The sequence below is a fragment of the Myiozetetes cayanensis genome, unplaced genomic scaffold (assembly GCF_022539395.1).
Source record: "Myiozetetes cayanensis isolate MyiCay16 unplaced genomic scaffold, myiCay2020 scf1, whole genome shotgun sequence".
Lineage (NCBI taxonomy): Eukaryota > Metazoa > Chordata > Aves > Passeriformes > Tyrannidae > Myiozetetes > Myiozetetes cayanensis.
The window spans coordinates 32,661,770-32,688,385 of NW_026086604.1; the positions used below are offsets into that span (position 1 = coordinate 32,661,770).

The 26,616-nt window shown below is 35.6% G+C and overlaps 1 protein-coding gene across 4 annotated transcripts in view; it reads right to left on the bottom strand.

Annotated features, from left to right (window-relative positions):
* The window catches only part of CUNH8orf34 (chromosome unknown C8orf34 homolog), a 165,217-nt gene that overhangs the window by 58,097 nt on the left and 80,504 nt on the right, over positions 1 to 26,616 (bottom strand). For all 4 annotated transcript variants that reach the window (XM_050318965.1, XM_050318975.1, XM_050318947.1 and 1 more), the window contains one exon: positions 6,698 to 6,833. In XM_050318965.1, the coding sequence (XP_050174922.1) occupies positions 6,698 to 6,833 (136 nt within the window). The remainder of the gene's footprint in view (positions 1 to 6,697; positions 6,834 to 26,616) is intronic.

Below are 26,616 nucleotides of genomic sequence, written 5' to 3' on the forward strand. Positions count from 1 at the left end.
GCACATAAACCTAGACTTGATGGCATGGTCTAATTTGGTGGCACATAAACCTAGACCATCTGCCAAAAACCACACCAGTAGCAAACTCTACATCCTTCCTTCTTTCCAAGATCTATGGCATCTATAGGGGAATGTCAGACATTGCCCCTCTTTTTCACCCTACCTGATCAGACTCTATCCTGATGTCGCATGGTGAAGTACCCATTCCCTGACACCTTCCCATCCCCAGTTCTGGAGTTATTTTGGGATTATATGCCTGGAAAAGATAGGAGATCCCATCTCATTTCAAAAGACAAGTCAGCCATCCCAGTGGTCTCTGTTCAAGGAACACAATGACGATGAGAGCAGACCAGTTATAAACAATAAGGTAGGGATCTAGTGCACAGAGGAAGATGAAGCTCAGTAGGCTTCCTTCCTTTACTTGAGGAAATATTCCAGGGGCCCATGATCTTGATCCTCATTTTAAATGTAGTTTTTAGTCAGTATTTATGATGTTCCTCATAGGAGCAATTAATTTCATTAATTTTTCTCTTTGTTGCCTGAAGTTTCAAGAGTGTTGTCTGTTGATAGTTCATACAGTAAAGTGGCTTGTTAATTGCAGTTTTTTCTCTATTTATAGACATCGATTTTCTGCTTTTGACAGTTAAACTAGATTCACTTGTCAAGTTTCAGACTCTTATTTTCTGCATAGCTCACCATGATATTTTCCACCAAATGCTTCTTTATGTCCTCAAGTCTCATTAGTATTGTTAGAGCTTTGCGATAGTCAGATAAAGCATGTCCATACCAACTCTAGTACTATAAAATGGTTAAAGCTAACACTGGAGAATTCCCCAACCAATTAATTCCTGACCTTTTCTAGAGATATATGATGGCCAATTCAGACAACAGTTCCATTCTTTTCACAGTTATTCTGAAATTTATGACAAATTATAGCTGGATCCTTCAATTCTTTGTCTCCTCCTCTATACATTCATGGTTGCCACGGCTCTATGTCATGAAGATCTGCTCAAAGTCCAGTGATGTATTTCAGAAAACTGACATGTTATTCTTAAATTTCACATAGCATCACGTAGTTTATACGATTATGTCCCAAGTACACATGGACATAGTGGAGACTACACTGTAAAAAACTAAACTTACTAAAATATTACAAAAATCCAGAAGACAAGTTAACTGACCTAGTTAAATAAACAAGCTAACTTGAAGATTGTTCGGAGGACAAGATATCTTAAAGGAGTCAGAGTCACAGGCAATGAGCAGGGTAACAATGAAGATTTCATGGGCAAGGCAAATTGACATGAGAATTTTTGAATACTTTTTCCAAACTAAGTTTTCTAAAACCATCTGTAACGGTAGCATGCACAGAGCATCTCATTTATCCTACGGCAACAGCTCAAGCATATCAGTTACTACACTTGAACTGTACTCCACATCCTAGAGGTGACAGTAAGAAAAACCACTAACTTTTTTAATGTACAGATGCATTCTGTTTGTTTATACCTATATATTTGATTCCTCCAGTTCCTTACTACATTGTGCTTTTGCTCTAGCTAATCTTACATTATTAACTAAAACATTGCATCTCAACCCTACATTTGTATGCGACTAGTGCTCCTTCCCAACATTCTTGTTCAGAAGCCTTCAAGCTTGTGGCACAGTATGTTTTCTATAATCCCATTTCTTTTTTAATCACATGCAACCCCTTTTTTGTATTCTATTGATGTTAAAAAGAATGAATGCAGCCCTTGCGCTATTAAAAACAAAAAGCTTCTTACTTTCAGGAATGCATTGGCAAGACTCCACAAGAACAAGATTTAACTTTTGAGCATGGCAGTGGGCATACAAGGCTAATGGGTGGTCCTTAAAAAAAAAAAAGAAGAAAAGAGAAACCTCTATAATTCATTCAATAGTACATTAATATTATCTTTTACCTTGTGGTCAATTAAATTCTTGCAAATCACTGAAGTGCGTGTCAAAATACATATGAGAAAATACGGAAGTGTCATTTTGCTTTCATAAATTGTCATTTAAAGCTCTATTTAATCCATATGAGTTTTGCTAATCTGTGATTGTGTCTTTTGATTCATCAGCCAAACCTGAAATTAATTTGTTTTGCCTGTATGTGAGAAAGGATTCTCAAAAACATGTTATAATGAGTCAGTCTACTCTGTAAGTCAGTCAGACCAGTTGTGTTCTTTGATGAAGGAATTATTATTATAATAATTTTCCTCAAATAATCTAAATCCAGATTAGTTGTACTAAAAGCGTCTTGGCTAATTTTCCAACTAAATAGAAAGACACAAACCTTCCAAATACAGGGAGGTTTTTTTTAGTAGTCTTTTTTCTGTATCTATAAACCTTGCTTTGTTCCACCTTGTGAATGATGTCACCCCTTTATTTAGATGACTTAATATGCTGTTTAACTTGCCCTGTAGTCCAAGAACAGCTATGGGAATAACATTGTTCCGTAGCTACTTCCCCATTTGAAAAACCTCTTAAAGCTGTTATCCATCTGCATTTTGCTCATCGTGTGTGAAACATCTATACAGAAAACAGTAAGCTCTCTGTTTCTTACAGCTATATGCCAGACTACAAACCAATTTATACTCCAGCAGAATTAACCCCTCCTTTTATTTCTCTTTCTCTCTGTTTGTTGTTTAGGTTTTTTGTTTTGGTTTGGGGTTTTTTTTGTGGGATTTTTTTGTTTGGTTGTTTTGGGGGTGATTTTTTTATTTTTTTAAATCATGAGCTATAAAAACCAACTTGGTGTGACAGCTTGAAAGAATCCCCCATCTTTATCTCCTAGATGTCTGGATGGAGAACTACACCTTTTTTTAAAATTACTGACTTGATCAGTCACAACTATCTATCTATTTGTTATTTGAAGATGATTGGTGAAATCATCAGCATTAAAGATTGTATCAGTTTCTAAAAAAAAAAAAAAAAAAAAAAGTTTTATATTAGTTCAAAGTATGTCCAGTCTCATTTCTTGTAATTCATGAACAAGTCTAAGAGACTTATGGCAAGGGAGAATGATTCCCCAAATGCAGTGCCTCAACACCATTGCAGGTTTCCCCCACAATATAAACTGGATTTAATTTGCCTTGTAACAAAGCAGATTTTTATCTCTAGTTATATTCACTTCCATTTGGCATTCTTTTTTTTTAAGATGTCCCTCTGACACTGTATTAAACACTGCATTAGAAACAGAGCATGGGAATTCCAAGGGAAGAACTATTACTGTGCAGACTAACAGCCTAGTGACAGCAAGAGAAAACCAGCTACACAGGACATTTGGTACTAGCTTGAACTAAATGCCAGTTACTAGCAAAGGAATAAGGTTGTTTTGACAGAAAAATAGGGAACCAGAAGCTGCTAGTATTGTCTTCCTATTATCACATTCTAGAATCTGGGTCCTGATTTTCTCACATATTTGAGTGGTACAAAAGGGAAGAAGCTAAACCGGAGCTAAATGAAATCTGATCACAAATATGTCAGCATGGAGTAAACAGTTGGTTCAGTGCATTCTTCTCACAAGTCACTGTGCTCTCACTGTAGGAAGCTATAGAAGTCACAGAAAACATGACACATACAGCTGCACTGTACCATACTGCAGGTGGTTTCAGAATGAAAACAGCAGTCCTCTCAGGCTAAGGCAGCCATAGACCTGTTCACTCTAACTCTCAAATAATGAGGAACCTGTAATGATCTAGGGCAAGAAAATGTAATCCCAGTAGCAGGAGGGTCTAAAACTTACACACTATTTTAATGAAGATGTAGGGTGAAACTTCAATAAAACATTTGTCCTTTCAAAGTGATATACAAAATATTAAGCCAAATTAATTAAAGCTAGTACTGAAGAACTCCTTCAAGTGCTTAAATAAATCTCTCCCAGAAAAGCTCCAACACACTCAAGGAAGCAAGGAAACTTCTGAAGAAGGTGTCATAGAAGGTAAATTGACTTGAGACTAATCAGAGCAAAGCATTTCAAAAAAATACAGCAAGGTGAAAGAAATAGATTATGCAAATGCAAGTGTAAAATTAAACTTTTTGTCTGAGCCAAGAAGCACATTTTCCAACATTTGGAACTTTGCCAATTAAATTTCAAGTAAAAAGTCATATTTCTCCCAAAGACAGCCAAAGTACCTTCAGCAAATCTAATCTGGTAATCTGATTTGACAAGTCCCATTATCTACAGAACACCCACTGCCATTAATAGCTCCATTCATTTGAAATCACTCTGTACAGCTGAAAAATGTGTAAAATTAATAGGAAAGACACCTGCTTAATTGTAACAAAATATAACAACCTATATTGACTTCTTTTTCAGTCATATCCAAGCATGTCTACAATCAAATCTCATAGTATTAATATACATGCCACGCAGCACACAAAACTTTATAAAACAGAATATGAAAATATAAAAGAAATATAATTTCTAAAACAAATAAATGCACTAATAGCTTTAATATTTTGACCTTTCATTAAATACTAGGCTTTGTCACTACAATGGAAATAAATGCCAACACTAAAAAACTTCCAGAGAGGTGGCCAAAATACTTGGACTGTAATTTTAAAGCACAGCATTTTGAATGGCTATATCACTGAGTAACAGAAAATCTAATTTTTCTCGAAACCAAATCTAATTGGTCTTGAAACCAAATAGGAAAAAAACTCTGCCTTCATGTCCTTGAAACCATTTGTTTCATGCAACTCTCTGTACCCACTATTTCAGCTGCAAGAAGGCTCTGGACAAAACCCCTGTGAAGGTATCAGAGAGAGATCTAACTGTACTGTTCCTCTCCTGAAGTAAGAGAGGAAAAGTGTCCTAGGACTCAGAAAGAAGGAAGGAATGCTCCAAAAGAACAGATAGACTAACGTTACCACCCTGAAGAATAAATTCTACTTTCCTCTCTAGTGAATACAACAGCAACGCCCATTTGTCTCTTTTGACTTCCCTTGCTCCTGATGAGATGGTACAGAAAATGCTAAATTGCAACAAGAGTGAAAAGAACCACACTCAAGTAAGTAACACGACGTTCCTCACTGACTTCATTAAACAGCATAGGGAATAAAATGAAGGTGTATAGGCAAAATAAAGCACTGTTTTGCATTCTCTCATAAAAGTGAAGTGGCAAAAGGGGTTTTATGAGATCTTTCTCTCACAGCTCATATTTTAGATGGAAATCATACAGTACAGGGAGTTAAAGGACAATAGCAATAGCCAAGGTTGCTAGGTTTGGCTCAAGATCTGAGCCGTTTCCTCCCTGGTGTGCAGGATTGAGAGAACATATAGTATCTTGGCACCTGCTGTTAGTGGCTACTTTAGAGAATTCAAAATTTAATTAACCTTCATAGTAATCCATATGTTATTGTAAGTTCAGAAACACCATGTAGAAAACTTAACATTTCTATATTCCTTACCTTTCTACTTGTTAATCTATGGACAATGGATGCCAGGTATAAAAAAAAAAAATGTACCACACTTTCATGTAGTTAGTTGTTTGAAGACATTTTACAACATAAGCAATTTGTCTGTAGTGAATTGGGAAGAATTCCATGACTAGCATGTTTGCTGTTTTCTTAAAGCACAAAGCCATGCTGCTGACAGCAAAACTCTCTAGAATTGCAAGGCCATCCAGTACTCTGACAGTCCTGTGAGCTGAAGTTCCCTGAGGCTCCACAACCCTGCTAAAGAGATGCTTTTTCATGGGTGATTCAGTATGCCTGTAGTTATGCTTCCAGAGCCTCAGAAAATGTTTTGAAGCTCCTCTGCCTGCATAAGGGTATTATAAAACTAGTAATTTACAAGGAAAACGGGGAAAAAAGTAGAAATGTAGTGTGGCATATGGCCAAACTTTTGACTTAATTTCACCACAGGTTGCTTTTTATTTACAGGCAGCTAATCCCCTCTCAAACTACACAATAGAGCAGCCATTGGCAAAGGCTGGCAGATAAAATTGGCATGCCTCTTATTGTTCTTGCTAATCTGAACCATTAACAGAAGGGTGAGAAGGCTAGTTTTGTCATTTAAACAGGCTTAAATCCCTTCTCCAAATGAGCTTTTGTCTACATAGAAGAATTCATCCAGGAAATTTAAGGGGGTTTCTGTTAGTGTTGCATTCTCAAGTTGACTAGGCTACAGGAATACCAACCTGTTTATTTGGCCTTCATACTGTAAATACAAGAATTATTTCCAGCTGTCAAAACCAAAAGGGGTTCAACCTGATTCCATTGTTTCTCAGACGTGAAACAGGATGAGATTATAAAGTGCTAAGAAGCAACTATTTGAAATCCTGGACTGCACCTGTGCAACTAACTCTCCATTTATACAGGTGCTTTTCAAATTGGATTTGAACCTTTAAATTCCCTGTTTCATCCACTGAAAAACCACAGAAGCTCAAATAACTAATGAAATTCAGAGACAGAAAGGCTTAAAATGGTTTCAAGCTGTGAAGTAAGGCCTAAGACTAACTATGTTCTTTGATTCATTGTTGATGTGACATATGAAGCATAAACATAAGTTGCACAATTCAAATGCCAGAGGTCCTAGTGTAGCCAGTAGCTAAGCAATTATTTTTTCTTTAGCACAAGGAGAGGTCATCGCCTGGCCCATAAGCACAACACATAGCCGAAAACGTGGGGAAAAGAAGGTATTGGCTAGCATGATCTGGGATTTTTTTTTGCTTTTTACCTGGCACATCTTGCACAGATATTCAATGTGACCTTTGCTTGAGGCTCAGCCGTATGAGCACTTCGAGTCTGATTGAATTTGTTCCCAGAAGACATCACACTTGTTACTCCTTCCATTCTGAGATCATCAAGATCCTCTGCAACAAGACAGAACAATGGGATGAACACGTGATTAAAATTTTACCTGTAGAATCACTAAAAAATGGAACTACTAAAAAGTCAGGAAGAAAATACAGTTACTTGCATATGAATAGGAAATTACATTTCAGAGTATTTTTTATATTATCACCCTGTTACAAGGGGTTCCCTGAAAAATATTCAGTATCATTTTCACTTCAAACAGTGCTGCATATTTTTTCAATCTTTGTCTGATTCATTTCTAAAAAGTCATCAAGAGATGCTGTCAAATATCTCCATTTGACAAAGGACCTATTGAGGACAAAAATATTTTTTTTTGAGTGTATGCTCCTCCTCTGTTGTTTCTTTATGGACTATTCACTTAGCAATGAAAAAACAGTCTTAAAATAAAAGTGCTCTGCTAAACCCAGAAAATGGGAAATGGACACACATTGGAAAACGCCCACTTAAATATCACTGTAATATGTACAACTCATAATAATAATTGGATTTTCTACCACTGTAAAATCACTCCCATTTTGCAGGAAGACAGTTGAGGCTCTCAGAGAATTTTTTTCCCAAGATGACACTGGAACAGCATAGGTCAGTTAGACTGTAAATGATGATCTGTATATTTTTTGCTAAGACAAAATAGGCAAGTTCTCTATTCCCACGGTATTCATAAAGCCCAATTTTCAGTAGTTTATAACTTGATTAGGCTCTAGCTGAAAGGTAATCAAGCAAAACACTGACTAGCTGCTATTACATAACCATGTAATGACTGATGCATGTGGTATACATGGTATACAGTATGTGATCATCTAATTAAAATGTCTTTCAGATAATGTATGTATACACATGTATTTTCATATATTCCACTTCACAAAAGAAACCTGATGTTAATGGATCTGAGTGAAGCAAAAAATGCAAAAAGGTAGATTTTAAATCCCAACACCAGATGCATAAAAGTCATAGAGTACTTTAAAATCAGGAGAGGCAATATTCAATTAGAACTTAAAATACGCAAGTAACCACTACAGACACACAGTGGAGTACCAAGCTCCTTTTTGTTCACAGAAGAATGAGATACAACCCCCCAAATCTTTATCTCAAATACTTTTTGTTGTCCTCTGTAGTTCCTAAAGCTACTCTTACTGCTGTGCTTCAAACTCAGGGCAGCATGGCCAGATTGTCAGGACTCTGCCATGTTAATCAACACTCTAGGCAGACATCTATTTTAATAGCAACATTCCATAACAGCTAGGCTAAATGTAAATGAAAGTTTTGTGACTATAGTCCTTGAACTACATTTTCTTCTCTGTAATGTTTTATTTTACTGCTTAAGAAAACTTTCCTTCCTCTCCCCCCTCCCTCCTCTAGGTAATTTGTTGCCTTGATATAAATTGACCACTGCAGTGAAGTTCCTGGCATCATTTTGCACTGTTTCAACAGCTTTTCCTTTAAATTTCATGTATGGTTAATACACAAACTAATTCAAAGGACCTGTAAGGTTATACGATAAAGAGCTATGAAATCAATCATCTATGAGTCATTTCAGAAAAGGTATTACATATTTGGAACACATTAGGTATTAAAATAAATACAGTTTAATTGTGCTTTAAAGAGGTGTGAAAAGTTCCATATTTCTTAACAGATGTAAACCACTGTACAGATTACAGTTTAAAAGAAATTGAAGCATATGCCTCAGGTTTTTCTCCCCCTAAACAGATGTGATTTCTTTAAATGAGGTTTTCAACTGTTCTCTGCTTGATTACCTTTTGGCTTTCTGATGACTGAGACTGTTTCAACAGAGCAAGGATACAGGCTGCTCTCCATCATTCCTTTTACATTTGAATTTTTATATCAAAACCATGCCTATTTCATTTTTAGTCAACTACCAGCATTTTTCTCTCAAGAAACTTTGTGCAAGAAATGTGGTTTCAAGAGTTGCCTACAGTTGTAGCTAACAGACAAGTAGACAGAATAGTACACAGTATTGATCTATTGTCACATGCTGTTAGACAAATAGCAGTATGTGCATACAAAAATGCAGATTTAAAATATCAAAAACATACATCATATACAATTGATAATTTTTCTCAAGGAATTTTCATTGATCTGATTCAGCATTGGATGGCTGAATTCAGCACTGGATGTCAGACTGGCAAAAAGCTGTTAGTATTACAACTAGACAAAGAGGTATAACCACATCTACCAAATCCAAAGAATAACTGCAGCACTTGATTTAACTTGGATTACTGCACCTCCACATCAGTACTGAATGATTTCAATTTCTTCTGGATGCCTCAAATTTACAGTGCAGATATTCCACTTTCCTCTAACTAAAGCAACTGGGCTTTGAGAAGCTTCCTGATTTGCAATACTCACAAATTTGGATGGGGAGTTTTGAGTTGTAAGCAAGTTTATGTACCATCTGGTAACCTTCCTGATTGACTACAATAATTAAATGGCCCTTAATAAAAAAAAAAAAAAAACAAAAAAAAAAAACCACAAAAACAAACAAACCAACAACAACAAAACCAAACAAAACCAATAAACAATACAGTAAATTTAGTACTAAACTCTGTGTGTATGTGTTGCTCAATACTTCACGTATGCTTTGTAGAACAATATTTGAACACAAATAAGAACGTTATTAAAATAAATACAAGCAAAGAGTGCATTCTAAGAATTTTAAAAAAGGTTTCCAAAGGTTCAGATGTTTCCATGTAACATCAAAAAGAACCAGTCTTGGCAAAAAAAAGGGTTTCTTTGAGAAGTCAATTCAGTTACAGGTTCTGGACACTGAATCTTTTATCTTTCTTTGTATTCTTTGCTAGACCAACTAGTGAGGATACAGTTGAGTAGTTCAGTGATTTTATTGAGCAGCAGTGAGGTAATTCACTGAGAAAAGAGAGAAAGAAAAGCCAAGCTGATGACTGTTTAAGTCATGGAAGACAAGAATACTGTGAAACTTCTCAAATCCTTAGAAAATTATTACCTATCTTGGTACAGAAATAGGCTGGAAGTTCACATAAGTGAAGCAATCTCACTTGTGCTAATAAAAGTTGTTTTTTAAATGCATGACTGTGCACTGTATTTCTTTGATTTAATGTTCATTCTCTGCTATTCTCTAAATTAATACGGAATGTGAAGACCCAACTTTGGTCCTATAGCAGTTTCTAGGGTTAAAAACACCCTACCTATGAACCAGATAAAAAAAACTTACATTTTTCTCAAATCAGCAATTCTCCAAAATAAATTCACACAGCTGCAATCTTCATGCATTGCCATAACAACAATAGACAAAAATATTTTAAAGTGAGATAAAGATCACAAGTATAATAGAGCACAGCACAGAAACAGATGTTTTCTATATCAATAATAATGCCGCACCAAGCTGAATTCTTTGTGATTTTTTTATAGAGAAGTTTCATCAAAAAGAGGAGAGGAAAAAATTTTATTTCAACTAAACAAGAACATAGCCCAGTAACAAGGTAATGTTTTTAAAACAGGACGTTGTTCACAATTGTTTACTTCCCTTCTATCTGGGAAGGAAGGGATAGGGGGAGGGAAAGGGGCACTAGCACCAAGTATTCTAGAAACCATACAAGATTGCTTAATGTCTTGGGATGACAGGGTGTGGAAACATCTTAAAACATTTACAAGACTCACACACCATTCACTTTAAGGACACAGCTCTTCTTATGCAAAACTCCTATAAAATACAGTGAAAGTTTAGTTGTGCAGAAGGTTCACATAATTTGATCACGTGTTACATTGTTTTCTATGATCCAGTCACTTTTGTCTCCTTCCCCCTTTATAAAACACAGTAATTTCCCAGGAGTACTTCAAGAAGTTTAAGGTGCAAAGCTGGAAAAGTCTATGACAGCTCACTTTGTCTGTTCTGTCTAACACTAAGAAAAGCACTAGATGTTTTCATGTGAGAATAAAAATTCAGATAATGAATTCTGACTTATGCTCTTGTAGGCCTGCAGGCCACCAGGTAATTCTGATACATCAGGAAAATAACGCCTCTTCCTTTGAAGCAGTGAATTTCTCAAGGTAGTGTTCTGACATTGCCGTACTCCATGTACATAGCATTGATTTGTCAAGGCCTGTTGACTGACACACAACAGACTCTACTACTCTCATTAAAAAGAAAAAAACCCTCACAAACGAAAACCAAAAAAAAAATCCCCCAACCAACCAACAAACCAACCAATCAAAGATTCAACCCCAAAAAATCAAGCCAACAAATCCTACTCCTGATAGCAGTTCTGCTTGTGTTCCAGGAAACTCCACTGCTTTATATGTCATACTTTTATGTGTCTTAATATATTAACCTTTTTTGTTTAGATAAGTTATCTTGCCAATATCAAGAGAGTCCAATAAAAAGCCCATATTAATTCCAAAAGAAATGTTGGGACAAGCAGGAATTAGGCTTCCAGACAAGGAAGCCTAGAACACCTCATGCTCCACTTCTGAAAAGGATACTTTAAACAGATGCAAAACTGGAGTTAGCTTCTGCAGTACACTAGCTACAGGACATCTCATTTGGTTTATTCAATGTCATGGAGTACACAATGCAACATGTTCTGGTACATATGCTAATATGTCTTCCTATTAACATCTTCAAATATCAGACTTTGGGTCAGTTCAGACCCATGCCATAGACTTTTGATATAAATATCATTCTAAGTAAATCCAGGGACTTTCACTCCTTAGAGGTATTTTAGATTTCTGAGCACAGTGTTCAGAAGACATTTTACTTGAGAAGCATCTCAAGTTGACAGTAAATTCCCTAAATGTACTTTCACTGATGGATTCATGCAAAACTAATTGAAATATGATGGCACTAAGTACTTGAGTTTGCATGTCCACCTCTACCTGTATCATTTGTCAGAGGGTAATCCCACTCCACAGTCTAAAAACCACAAAACCAACATAGGATTAGGGAAAGCATCACTGCAGATACTGCAAAACTCCTTAACATAGGAGGTCTTTTCTGATGATGTTCTAGTTTCATTAGAACACACTTCTGTTCATTAGAACAGACCGCAGGGCTCATGCTTATTCTACCTTTTCCCACTAGGTGTGATGATTGTTTATGACTGAAAAACAAATACCTTGCCAGCAAGACTGATCAAATACTGACTTAGGGGATGAGAGTATCTCTAAGATGCAGTGCAGGGACTTCAGAGCTTTGCTCCAAATCAGACAGATGAGGTTCATAAAAGAAATCTGGGTTATCTGAACTGCCCAAACCACTAACTGAATACAACATTACAGTCTCATTTCATTTCAATGAGAAAGCTCATAACCACAGTTGGAAAGAACTGGCATCGTTCCCTCTTATCATTCCCTACTGGTAATTGTAGGACAAATAACCTAAAATCACCAAATAACCACTGCTCATCGACTAGTTCAGCAACAATAATGGACTTTATAAGTACTGTTGCCATATTAGTAGTGATTTCAAACGCACTGATCTAAGCTATTAACTAAGTGATTTCATTCAGTGCTAAAGAATTCTTTCAGAAACTTTATTTTTACTGTAATAGGACTCTAGTATTGATTGGAGCACATTAATTGCATTAATTACTTCTACATTTCCAATAAAATGAAATTTAGAATATTTCACTTGTTATATCACATTCTATAATACATTACTGCAACAGTACTTGCATTTTAATAATACAGAACCTCAAAAATGTCGTAATGAGAAAATACACAAAACCACCTCAAAATCTGGACTTTAGAAAGCATCTAAAGGAATGCCTTTTCATGTTTTCCCTCAGCAAGCTTTTTCTTTTTTTTTTTCACTTTAAGTAAAACAGCTTTTAAAATTAAAAGCAAATTTTGATCAATATTTCTAATCAGCTCCAATTCCGATGCCATTCATTCATGCAACCACTATATTTATTTGAATGTGCAATTCAGACCACAGTCCAACTCTGCATTCTTAAAGAAAACCACCAAAAAAGCTTTGTCATAACAATAGAATTTAAATCAGTAAGCTTTTTTTCAATCATAGTAAAAACATCAAAGCATTCAAAAAGAATGTGTATTTAAAAGGTTTCAGTATGGTGCTTTTTAAAATTTTTTAACAAAGAGGAGTTAGCATAATATTTTTCAAGTGTATTTGGTTAACATAGTACAGATGTTCCTTACAATATATATCTGAAATACGGGATTTAACATTACATTATTGCTTACATTTTTCTTATTTATATCTACTTTTAATCAAACTGATAATTTGCATTCTCTTTATACAAAGGTTTACAAAAATTACCTAAGATGAATAAAAATTCATTAATTCAGTGTGCCTCACTAAAAAGAGTAACTACAGTGCACTTTCAGCCAATCAGAGAACATATTAAACAATTTTTGAACTGAGAGGTACATTCATATTTCTTTGCATCCACTCAATTTACTCTACCAGCCCTTGGTTGGATTAATCCTAGTGGAAATTCAAATGCCTTTTACTAATATAAAAGTTGAGGAAAAGCATAAAAATTACAAATAATTTTTAGTCCAAACACTTCCAGTAACATTGAAGCATCCAACAGTTTTCTTTTTAAAATATATATCATATCAAGACTCCTGCAGTGCAGTGCAAATATCTCTATCCCCAACTTATTTTTTTCTCTTAATTAAAAAGATCAAATTCCAAATATAGCCAAACACCTTATTTGTCCTTCAGAGAATTTTCTTCATGAAGAGAGAAACACACTAAGTAAGAAGCAAGACACATATACAGCTTAAACCTTCTACTGGTAAACTAGCATATCTCCCATTTTAAAAAGTGCTTTTCAGTCAAGCACTCTAACCAAATGTGCCTGGCTGCAGACCAAGCAGTTGTGCTAGAAAATTTCCAGTTAATTCAGGGACTCATATATGAGTGATTTCAGACTGGACACTTTGGGCAAGCAGGGAGAAAGCAAAAAATCTCTAAGCTCTCTGTGTGCACAGGAATATTTAGCAACACATACTTCCATGTGTTGTATGTGAAAGTCTGTACTGAGCTATAGGTGCATTAAAGTCCTGACTGAGACAGTAACACGTTAGTAATTCTATGATAATCACCAAAACTCTTAGATAAAAAAGCTAGAAGAAACATACTGTAGATCTTTGCTATTGCTCTTCAAACCCCTGCCTACTTGCAAAGGGACAATTGCCCTCCTTGTTACCTCTGCTAACAGTGAATCAAGGATGAGTACAACATGGCATCCAACAACTGAAGCTCTGCCATTTCTTCCTGTTCCATCCCTCTAGCAGCTTGCATCAACTCTGCTTTGCCCTGACACAAGACCATCTGTTTTGTATCACTATCCCCATTTTGGCCAGACACTGGGACATCTGGAAGACTGCACTGTCTGCACTCTGCGAAGCAGACACTTAGCTGGATACCATCAGCATACCAATGGCATCACAGCCGACAGTACATGCTCTTCCTCACTCATTGATTAAATTCATACCACTGACATCTTTTCAAAGAGGGCAGAACAAAATTTTTAAATACAATTTTATCTCCCCAGTTGGGTCAAGTAGATAATCTAGCCATGGTATGTCAAAACCATGCCACACATCCAATAGATTAGTCAAGTAATAAAGTTTCAAATATACCACTCATTTTTCCATTAGTTTTTCTTAACTAAAGAGAAGTTTACGTTACTGGAAAACATTAGCAGTTGGGGATAGTATATAGGTGCTATTTCTTCTGTTAGATTGTTTTGTGTGACCTTGAGTTCAGTACACTATTGAGTTACATTTGCTCATGCCTTTGTTTTGAACAAGAGAAAATTAGGTTTTTGGGTTTGTTGCAATGCAAGACAGAGATCTGGCTAAAATGGAAAATAACCTAGCACATATAATGCATTTGGTTGCTACACTTCCACTGAATATTGCAGGACAAGATTATTGCCTAAATAATAAATCAGGGATTACAGCACGTTACCTCATGAAATGTTAGCGCACACCTACTATCTTAAACATCATAGAGATACATTTGCTTTTACTCAGCACTACTTTATCTTCTGGATATGAACCACACATTTCTCTGGAAGATCTCATTTCAGAAATATAAAACTATCTTGTAAATAAATCAGAGAATGTTACCTGAAAATTCTGCTTTTCAAGACATGGTAAGGTTAATCATGACTCCACTGAATTCAAGTGCAATTTTCCATGATCCCACAGACTGAGAATTTATCTAAAGTATTGTAAATTTCTCTCTTTTGGGTTTTAGCTCCCTAATATGAGAGCTGTGAAACTCAGATAGATCTTGAGACGTGTTTAACTTCAGAGTCCACAGCAGTGGAACCGAATGTGAACCATATCCCTACCAGTCACTGCATGCCATCCTTTGCAAAGTATAAAAACTGCAGGTTAACCATTCAAATCACTTCTATCCACCAAGAGGGAGGCAGAGATTCTAGAATGGAAAGCCAATTCAACATCAGATAGTAAATGTTCCTTAAAGACTTTGAAAAAAGCAAGGATGAAGGAAAACCAAAACATTAGGAAGCAGAATTGTCATATGCTGGATGGAGTCAGCAGAAAAGAGTATATGGTATCACAGAAAATAAATTACTAATTCAGTATATTTTCCTTCTCAAAAAGAACTATTTGTACTCATTTTCTAGATTGAAGGTAGTTTGACTGCAAGAAAACCTAAAAATGAAAGAAGGACAAAGTCATAGTACAAACCATATCAACAGGGAGAACAGAGAAAATAAAAGCAAAAAAACCCTTAAATTGAAAGTATCTTCAATAATTCACAGCAGAGAAGATCCATTTCAAGCCAAAATAAAACAGGTAGCATTGCTCCAAGAAGAAAGTTAGGTCAACACAAAAAGGCCAATAATTCATGGTTTTCAGTCTTCAGGCACACTAGCAAAGCTCACTGGCCCTGAAATACTATGAGTTCAAATGGTGGATGAATGAGGTCAAACTCCAAGGTGCTAACCAGTAGTCACTAAGGTTGCAGCTCTGAAATCCCACAAGGATGCAGCTTGTTACCAGTGATAAAGTCCCACTTATTTGTGTGCTCTACCCCTTTCTACCATTCCCACTGATATCAGTGTTTGATTCTTATCTGACTTTGGTATAAGCACATATGAAAATTATTTTATTATTGCTGCATATTTTATTTATTCTGCATGAGGCTTGATGAGCTGCACTGGCACCCTGAGGGATCATACAACCATTAAAATCCATTTAAAGGAAACAACAGCAGCATACATGTCTGTGTAAAGGAACAGAGGAGGAATTAGGAGCACCTTCTTTAAAAAAAGCAAGCTATCACATTCATTTAGGCTCAGCCCTTCTCCCAGAGCCATACCCGAAGGGGTAAAAGCATTAGGTATTTAAGTAACACTAACATGGCAGAATATGAACATGTTCTATGGAACTAAAGCACCAGAAGTAAAAAACCAAATTGATGTTTATTGAAGTATTGGAAATAAAAGTAAACAAGACATCATTTTACATCAATGGAATGATACCCCATCTGCAACTCACCATTGCTGCTTTTAAGGACCTTGAAATTTAGTGTAATTTTTCTTCTTTCAAGACAGAATAAAAGTTTTTCAAAATGGAGGTTATATTAGAATATTCAAGTATGTATTCAGAGAAGTGTTCCTAATATATGACCAAAATATGATTCTTAATACCATATCTTGCTACATTAAAGATATGATTTTCAATTTTTTTTAAAAAAAAGTATTACATTTGCCAAGTAATCACTGCCTTTCTGGTTTTTTCTTATTTAACTGAGCAATGTCAAGCTGACAAAATCTAACATAACTGAACTTGTGTATAAGCTTGAACATGAGAAGCAGGTTAAGATCTCTTCTTATCAACACAGTGTCTTACCTTCTCATCACCTTTTCCTCATCTCTTTTATAATTCCTGAAATATGGCAACATACATGAATTAAGTTAATTCTGATATTCTGATACGACTGTATGAAGATTTCTTTTACACAAATGTAGACTGAATTGATAAGTCTTACAACTTTGAAAGATAACACAACTTAAAGAGGTGATCAATGTGCTCAAAGAAATTTTCAAAACTTAATAATTTATCAGTTTCCTTATCACAGATACAAATATTATTTGAATTAATGTAAAATAACTGAAACTAATGTACACATACATTTGATCATTCATAAAATTATGCCATATCAATTAAACTGCATTCTTCCAAATTTAACACCCCTTACGTGTCCCAAAACACAAGAAACAGTTTGTAACATCTGGTAATGCTTCAGCATATCCAGAGAAACACTTCTTTCAGCTCCCAAATGACATTTTCAATTATCTATGAACAATTAAAGTTCCTTTTCAGATAAGCTCTTCAGAACAGCTTGAAGCAAGAAGCTCTCCCAGCTGTCAAAAACTCTTGCTGTTCCTTATCACCTGAGCAGCTTAGTTTGTAGACCCTCTCATAACCACTTCAATAAGCACGCTGAGTAAGCACCCATTGCAGCTAACATAACTTCCCAACACACCAGTGAAAATCTCTCATCTAATTAATGTTCTATTGCTTATGGAATATTTTTCTATGTGAAGATTCAACATAACATGAATTACTGCCAAACTATTTCTCAGTTACAAATTATAAATTATGTAAAATATAAAGAAACCAAACCCATATAATCCAACAAATTCTAAAGAACAGGGTATCAGAAAGAGAATTCCTAAAGCACTAGTGGTGTAATTACAATATTTATAGAATTTGTAAATTTGAACAGAAGACTTTAGATTCCTTAAGCAAATATATTAGTCAAGCCTTTTCACCAATGTTTTTGAAACACATCAATAGAAAACTAATATTCAAAGATGAAAAAATAACTACTGCTCAGTGAGACCTTAACAATATTTTGCCTCTGGTCACTAGACATACATTTAGAACAAATTTCACCCAAAAAAAAAAAATCATTTTTATCAGATCATTGTGTGAATATTCATTAAAACCCCACGATGATAAATTCAGCCTAATTGTTTGTGACTGACATAACCCAACTGCTACTCATTTCCTGAAAAATATCGGGAAAATTAATTCCTCTCAGAAATATTCAAATATGTCAAAATATTTTTCTCTAAGGAGATCCAAGTAAGAATAAAAAAACATTTAATAAAATCCCCACATGGATACATTTGTATGTGCAGCCAAATGGAGAAACAGGTCTGCAAACCATTGTCAGACACCTTGCCAAGTCTCCTCTATCCCAAACATTACTTAGAGTACTTCTGCAGTTAGATGATAGTGATTGAATAATTAAATCTGTGACATGCTAAGGGATTGTCTCTCCACAGGTATTAACTCATATTTGCCTTTAGTCATATATACGCTAAGTAACTGAGAGTCAGAAACAGAAATTAAATTGTACATAAAGTTCCTTTGTATATGTAAAAATGACAATGATTCACTCAGCTTCTGAGTATCCCAAATAAAAATTAGAGTAATCCATCTGTAAAGAAAAAGCATTTGCCTTCGATGTGCCAGAGCAATCTTTTAGAGAAGAGGCAGGTGAGCGAGAGGAAGCAAATCCACTGAAGCAAGCATTAATTAGGAATGACTGCATTCTTTATGTGTAGGAGAGAAATGAGGACTTTGGTCCACTGTTCAATGTTTGAAGAAGGAAATACATGTTCAGTTACTTCTTTGTACTATCACACTGAATGGCAAGTTCTCTGTAAGGCACATGCAGAATGCGCACTCATCTCCTTTGTGTTTTGTGGATGAAAACAGCTGATTTGCCTTCAGGTGATCAGAAACCTACACGCAACAAGAGGAATGTTTCTACATAAAAACTGTAAAACATGCACATGGCAAGTACGGTTTATCTTCTCTATTTCAAAGCTTTATGTTTTCAGTTTAATTAGGCAAAAGATCACATATGAGAACAAAATTAGTTATCCTTCATTTGCATGTCACATATACCATAAAAATTATTTATAACAATGATTTCTAAACAATAAATTAAAATTTTATATAATACAAATGTTACTTTTTCTAGCCTACAGGGCCCTAGTTTAACTGTCTGAACAATCTTGAAGCTGAAATTACAGTTCAGAAAAACATGAAGGAAGACTTAAAAAGGATTTTATGCAATCTTATTTTCATACTTCAAAGTCAGCATTTAAAATTTCAAAATCAGGAAAATTTTAAAGTCAATAACATTTAAAAACTCTGCAATAATGTAGGAATGCTTTGGAGAAAAAGAAAGTATGCTCTTTACCTTTGCTGGAACAGACAAATATGTGACTATCAGATTTTTTATTATGAACTATGCCTTTAAGAACAGTTTTGTATTCTTAGAGTTCCATTTACATCTTTTCAAGCATTTATTCTCATCATATTGAAGAGAGAACAACCTTTTTATAACTTCTGGTTTTAATAAAATAAAGAGAGAAAACGTTTTGAAGACACAATTGGATTTGTCTCTCTTTACATCTGGTTAGAAATCAAAACTGAAAAATCCTATTATTTGCATATTTATTTATATTTAATTATTCCCAGGACTGTAAACTTTCTCCGGAGAGAATTAAAAACAGTGAAATGACTGTAACTCTTTCCACTTCTATTTTATTCCTTCATTATTGGCTACTTCAAAGATACATCATTCCTTTCCAGAGAAGAAATTTGGGCTACATCAATATTACCCAGAAAACAGTAAGTCAATAAATGCAACCTTTGTGTCCAAAACTCCTCCTTCTGCCACAAAGGCACATTATAACCTCAACTCTTTAGTCCAGGAATGTACAAATTCTAGGCATTTAACATCACATACATACACACACACAAAACCTTTTAAATTTTCATTTCTTTTTCAGCTGCTTAGTATCTCAATATTGAGCTAACCATTTCCATCCTCATTTTCAGATATTCTTCCAAAGGTGACTCACCACATCTCTTCCCAGGATCACACTCCCTCACAGCAAAACCTTGGTTTTTATATGCATCAGCAACCAAACCCATATTTTACTACAGTGAAGCCAGGACTTGACTTTTAAGTGTGCTCCCTCTGCAGCTTATTTTTCAAAGATCACAATCACTCAGGGAGCAGTTTCATAGTCAGTTTAAGCTAAACTAAGTCTGTGCTGCCACTTGAAGGGTCAGACCTGCTTGTCTCCCATGTCAGACGACTAACTCGTCCAATCCTTACAATAACAGTAGTGCTTGTGTGGCCCACAGTGAAGGTTCCATCTTTCCTGCTGGGTTGATTTTTGGCTCAGCTCAGACTCATTCTTCAACATCTTCTTTGAAGTCTTTTGCTCAGACATCGATTGTTTTAAACAGGCAATCAGAAGAGATGATTTTAAAACACAGCTTAATCTTTTTTCCATTCAGCATCTGATGATATAAAACCAGTTGAATTACACAGGGTCAGGGCTTGTTATTGGAATTAAAATGGAAGATACCATCAGGAAGCATCTTCATAGAAAATAACGATACTAAGTCATCTTGAAATACCATTTTTATTTTCCTTTGAATATAAAACTGAAATTCTGTAGGCTTATTGTTACAATTTGAGGAAACATTTTGTAGATATTAGAAATTAATTTTAGGAGTTAATTTAATACCTCTTACACTGGATTTAGCTTATGCAAAAACATTGTATGCATTATCTTGAGCTCACTGCAGTACTAGGCAAGTATAGAGAAACAGAAATTGTCAAAACTTTCACGAATTTGCTTCAAAAAATGATAATTTGGATTAAACCAACACACCTGTCTGCAGGGAAAAAAAATCAAATGTGTAATAAGGAAAGCAGTCAAAACAGAACTACATACAGCAGCTTCCAATGTCTACTCATACTTACTATAACTCCACAGACTTCAAATGATTTAATATCAAAGATAACTTGGATCCTTATATTTAAATCTCATATATTTCCTCTTTCTTGCCTTATCTTTGCCTATAGCCACACCTCTTTTTTTTCTGGATTTGGTATCTGGAGGTATTCTTACTATACTTGTCTCTACCTCACCCTTCTAGTCCTTGCTGCAGATTATGCACAGGATCTGGTAGCTATTTATGACAACAGATGACATCTGTCAGTTGAAATGCTCCTTTAGGTTATTTTGTATTTATTTTCCAGCATTCCTATTTTGTGGTGTTATAAACTAATGACTACCCCCGATTTGTCTTCTCAGTCATTGTTCTGGGTTTGAATTTCTCAAATCCTGAATTCTCCACAGTCTTCCACTCCACCACCCTTCCACTCCACTCTCTTGCAGTATAGCCTTCATTACATTTTGCCCTTTCCTCATAATTGATACATGAATGGTCAAAATGTCCTAGTATAATTATATTTACTGCCAGTATCTTCACACAAAAAGAACAAGGTTTTCATGAATGCTGCATCATTAAAGAAAATGCAAGAATAGAGGGTGGTAGCAGCACTACTTTTGATGATAGCAGGTGCAGCACAGTTATTGCAGTAATCTGCCTAAGGTAGTACTGGACTTACAAACTCAAGGTATCGTGTGCCACGGCAACCCTGTGAATCACAGGAATGGTTAATGAGCTTCTTGGTCTGCTCAGAATGGATAGATACACACTTACTTGTCTGAAGCTATCTTTTGTTTGCAGGGCAGTCACAGTATTTACTGCAGTATTCCATAATTTTTCCTTGATGAAAGTGCTGTGCTTTAATTTCTGAAAACAGCAATCAAAGCAGACAAGTGGAATACTTGAAATTGTAGGTGAAATTGTGTTGTACTGTTTTCACTTTTTTATTTTTTTTAATCTTACTCTCCTCTAGTTTTTATCAAGGCTTTTCAAATCAAATTTTGAGTTCTGCAAGTATTAGAGGAGTTGCCATTCTGAAAAATCACACTTGTTCCTTTTGTACTCAGCTATAAATTGTCTCTTACTTCAGTCTATCCTTTATTCTCTGTGTTTGTTATTCATCCATCCTCTTTTTGGCTTTCAGCAGTTACAATCCCTACTCCACTTCCACACTCAGAAGCTCTCCACATGCAATCCACTATAGAAAGAACAGCTGGCCAAGTAAGTCTTTTAATGTAAGTTGAATTCTCTGTTTTCAAGCAAGAACAGGTAACTTAACAAGTAAGTTTGGATTTTGTCATGTTATTACTGTTTTTCATATTATTTGCTGCTTGCAGCATTTAAAATTATATTTATCTTCTGATTTTTAAATTCAGTATTACACTTGATATCATGTTCAACAGTAAGAGCACACACCCTGCAACACACAATAAAATTAAAATTCTGCTTGATAGTGAAAGAAATACAAACAAAAAAAGTTGGAGGTAGTTACTCTGTAAGCAGTAAATGTAATGAATCTTGGATTTGTGTTACATCTCAATAGTTCCTTTATGCTAATGTCAGCTGTTTCCCTCCATATTTCTTACAGTATCCTCTCCCTAGTAATTCTGCCCACCTTCCTCCTTTTCCTTTCCTTTCCTTTCCTTTCCTTTCCTTTCCTTTCCTTTCCTTTCCTTTCCTTTCCTTTCCTTTCCTTTCCTTTCCTTTCCTTTCCTTTCCTTTCCTTTCCTTTCCTTTCCTTTCCTTTCCTTTCCTTCCCTTTCCTTTCCTTTCCTTTCCTTTCCTTTCCTTTCCTTTCCTTTCCTTTCCTTTCCTTTCCTTTCCTTTCCTTTCCTTTCCTTTCCTTTCCTTTCCTTTCCTTTCCTTTCCTTTCCTTTCCTTTCCTTTCCTTCATTAACTCAAACAGCTTGTCCAGAAATGCTTCAGCAAGTCAGCAGATGGTTTGTTTGATTCAGAGCCATAACAGCGATCAATCTGCAGTGGTAACTCTTTACCCTGTACTGAAGCTTGAGGATGGTACTAATGAGATTGTCTTCTAGCCAGACACCAATTTTCAGGAAACTGGAGGAGATTTCATCTAATAGAGAACTCCCAAATTCAGTTGAAATTTGTCAGGAGATTTAAAAGTTATTAGGACTAGAACTCAAAGACAGATGGGCACACCTTACAAAGTCAGATAAGTTCACACAAAACCAGGCTCACTGGAAACCAGGGGCTGAAAACTTAAAGGGTAAAAACCAGTATGTATGGGTTATCATAACTGGGTTATATCACACTAAGCTCATGGCTGTGCAACTTATGCTACTGTGAACATTTCCCCCACTGAAATAAACACTGGATAAACCAAACATTTCCCTTTTTATCAGATTTCAGTTGTTAGTAGCTTTATAAGCTATAGTCCTTGAAATAATTGAATATATGAGGTCTCCAGCAGACTCACCCTGCTTGAAGTTGCTACCAGGCAAAAGCATCTTCCCCTCCCCTGACAGATAATGCTACTCTTCTAGGCAGAAACAGCCTTCCTTAATGCACTGGGCTGAAAACAACAGTGATTCACAAGCTGATTTACAAGTAGACCAGATGTCTTTTCCTTGAGGGCTTCCATATCTATTAAGGTGCAGGGTAAGGCAGATGGCTGAGGGTGGCAACAACTTCAGCCAACAATCTCCTGCAAGTCTGTCAGAAGCCAAACAAGAACCAATTTATCCTCACTAACGATTCTGCATGCCCTTTTTCATTCCTTCTCTAAACTTCTATCTATAAAACTCTTAAACTTCCATCTTTCTCCAGTCATTTCCCTCTTGCATTTTCCAACATCCTTCCCTCTTGCTATATCTGATCTGAGATGAGGGTGCTTAGAACAGAAAGGTTTAATACCAAACTGGGATAGCTCACTGGATTCTCACAGGGACAAATGAAAGACACTAGAAAGAAGTCAAGCAGGATATGCAGTGCAGACAATGTTACATTTTGACCTACTGGCATGGGTCAGAGGTACCTGGCTCCTTTCTATGTTCACAGCTGTTATGGGCCTGCAAACATATCATCCCAACCATTTATGTTAATTCAGGAGTCCGAAGATTGCAGCAATAGCTCAAATAATTCTTTCTAATCTGTTCACAGACATTTCTCAACCCCAAAAGACATTAATGTCATGCTGTTAATTTTTAGAAAATTCCTCACTTGATTTCAGCCTTGACTCCCTTGGATATAGCACCTACCTCCCATTAAACTATAGCATTCTAAAAAAGGTACTCACTGCTACTGGATTGCCTAAATAATAAATATTAAAAAGCATGATTATTAATTATTATTATTTTGCCACAGGGGCAGTTCATAATCCACGATGGCACTTTATTTTTCACTTTACGACTTCTTTATCTCCTTAGTATCCTGTTGTGAGAGGTTTTGACACAGGTTTTTTACGAAAGTCCATGTAACTTATCCCTACTAGCACCTACTAGCCAATATTTTGCCATCACCTTCATAGAATTACAATTACACACACAAAAACCTGAAAAGACAGTTGCACTCAACCCTAGCCACTACAACAATCCCCTTTTTATAGCTTTCCAGGGAGAAAAAGAAACTTGACTTTACTACAAGCACCCACCTTTCAAAAATGGAGAAAAATCTCCCCTGCTAAAATGGCTGGTTTACTAAATATTGAAAGATAAAGCAATGATTAAATAAGTAGTGTTTGAGACCAATATTAACCTCAGAAGTAATGTTATAGCTCACAACTTAACCATTTATTTCTTATCAGAAGTTGTGAAATATTTATATGGAAACTCCTCTGATATCTTCTGAAAACTGAACCTAGTAACAAGGTAACTAAATATTAATCAAACTGCATAGGTAAATTAATATTAAAAATTTAAATATCAATTTTTTAAGTGAATCATACTCCTTGAAAAAAATTTTCTAATAAATTAAATTGGTTTTATTTTTAATGAAAAATAAGCATCTACTTCAAAAAAAGTGTATTTTCTATTTTTATTATACAAGATTTTGGTTAATAAAAAAGTGCTAGGATCTGCAATTTTTCAAGTAAAGATATTTGTTCAAAGATATTCAGTGGAAGTTAATAATATTGGGACATTACATACTAGCTGACAAAATTGTTATTTTACAAATCACAAAAACGATGCTTGTAACACACAAGAAAATACTTTCTTGACTATTCTTGGAATGGAAGGGTGCAAGAAAAGGATTCTGATATATGCTGACAAAATTTTTGAATTGGGGAGGTTAATAAGGAAACAAAATGGAACTTAACTATTCCCAATGTAACTCCAAACACGCTTATATGATCTTGATCATATATGATCATCTTATATGATCATCTCATCATGATCGTAACTAATCTTCATATAGAAGCATCTTGAAATACTGCAGCATTACACCACTAAGGGTCAAACTATAACTTTCAAACTCTCAGCAATTTTATGCTGTGGCAAATATTATTGTAAAGAAATGTGGTTTTGCCTTGCCTACACAATTGTGTCAGAACCATTCCATGTATTAAATGGTTTTGTAAATCCTGGCAGCTTTTCCTTTCATGCAGCCTGATTACCCCAAGAAAACATTATCTATTTCACAGCCAAGAGCCATTCATTTGATATTGGGCAGATTGCCTTTAAGAAACCATACAATGCCTAGGGGGTACAAGCACTATTTATTCTCTAAATTTCAGCTCATTTTGTTAACAGAGCATGCAAAAGGACAATAGCTCAGAGCCCATCCAGTTAAAATATGTAAAACCACAGACAGAAATATTTGCCATACTCTTAGTTAAGCAATGCCTGTCTAGAGGTGAAAAGAGCACAAGCTTTTCAGAATTGCACAACTGCTCTGGAGCATTAAAAACAGAAATGTACTTTGATGATCACCAACAACATTCCAAATGCTCATTCCTTCCTTTAGGAAAAGCAATTCTGAGCTGAAAATGAAAAGGTAACTTTGGTGTTACCTGCTTTGTATTTCAAACATGTTTCATGACGGTATCTATCCTAGTTGAAGTCACCAAATATACCCCAGTGATAACTGCCTTTGCACAAACAGTGTAATGACTGATGTTCAGATGCCCGTGTTCCAGCTATATTCAAAAGTACTGCATCATTAAGTTTAAGCATACTTCATTCAAAAAATACCAGGTTTCCTATACTTCTACCCAATGCAGCACAGATTTACTCCAGCTTCTCTACCCTGCAGCAATGATTTTGGTAAGTCTTCCTCAGAGATAGTGATGCTGGAACCTACCTGTTGCTATCACACAAGCCTGAGAAAGCCTACTTGGTACCAGTCAGCATCTGTTCTCAGAGCACAGGGTCTGGGAGTTTCCAAGAAGCTGGAAGCCTGCAGTTAAAAGAAGCCTTAGCTCTAGCCAAAGATCAGGTTTGCATGCTGCACACTGAAGTCAGCGTGCCATTATAACCCTGTCTCCTAACTGCAGATTTGGACATACATCATGCTTGTATTCTGAGCCGTTCTGAACTAGGTGGTCCAGGCGTGTCATTGCACAACCCACAGAGGGGCTGCCCCTGAGCCACAGATCTCGCCGGTCCCAGCAGCTCCTCTGTGAAATCGACATTCTTGTCATTTTCCCCAGTAATAGTAGCTGTGAAATTGTCAAGAATGTCAATTTTAGCAGCCTGCAGCAGGGGAATTGGCATCTTCAGACAAAGAGCAAATTTAAAAATTCCTTATTTGGAACAAAACATTTCAAGAAAGTAATAAAAAATGTCAGCTGTTCAGTCCACTTTAATATTCACACTTTTTCTTTGAGGTATGTCTAAAAAGCCATGTGATTTATAAATGTCACAATTTCAAAACTAAATTGCAATTTAAAAATAATCTGCCAGTTTCAGCGATCCCTAGGGTACACAGAAACACAGAAGACAGATGTAACTACTTGTCACAGGAAATGCCCTATCCTTTTCTTGGTAACAAACTGTGAGAATGCTGCAACATTCATTCTTACATGGTAAGTCTTGA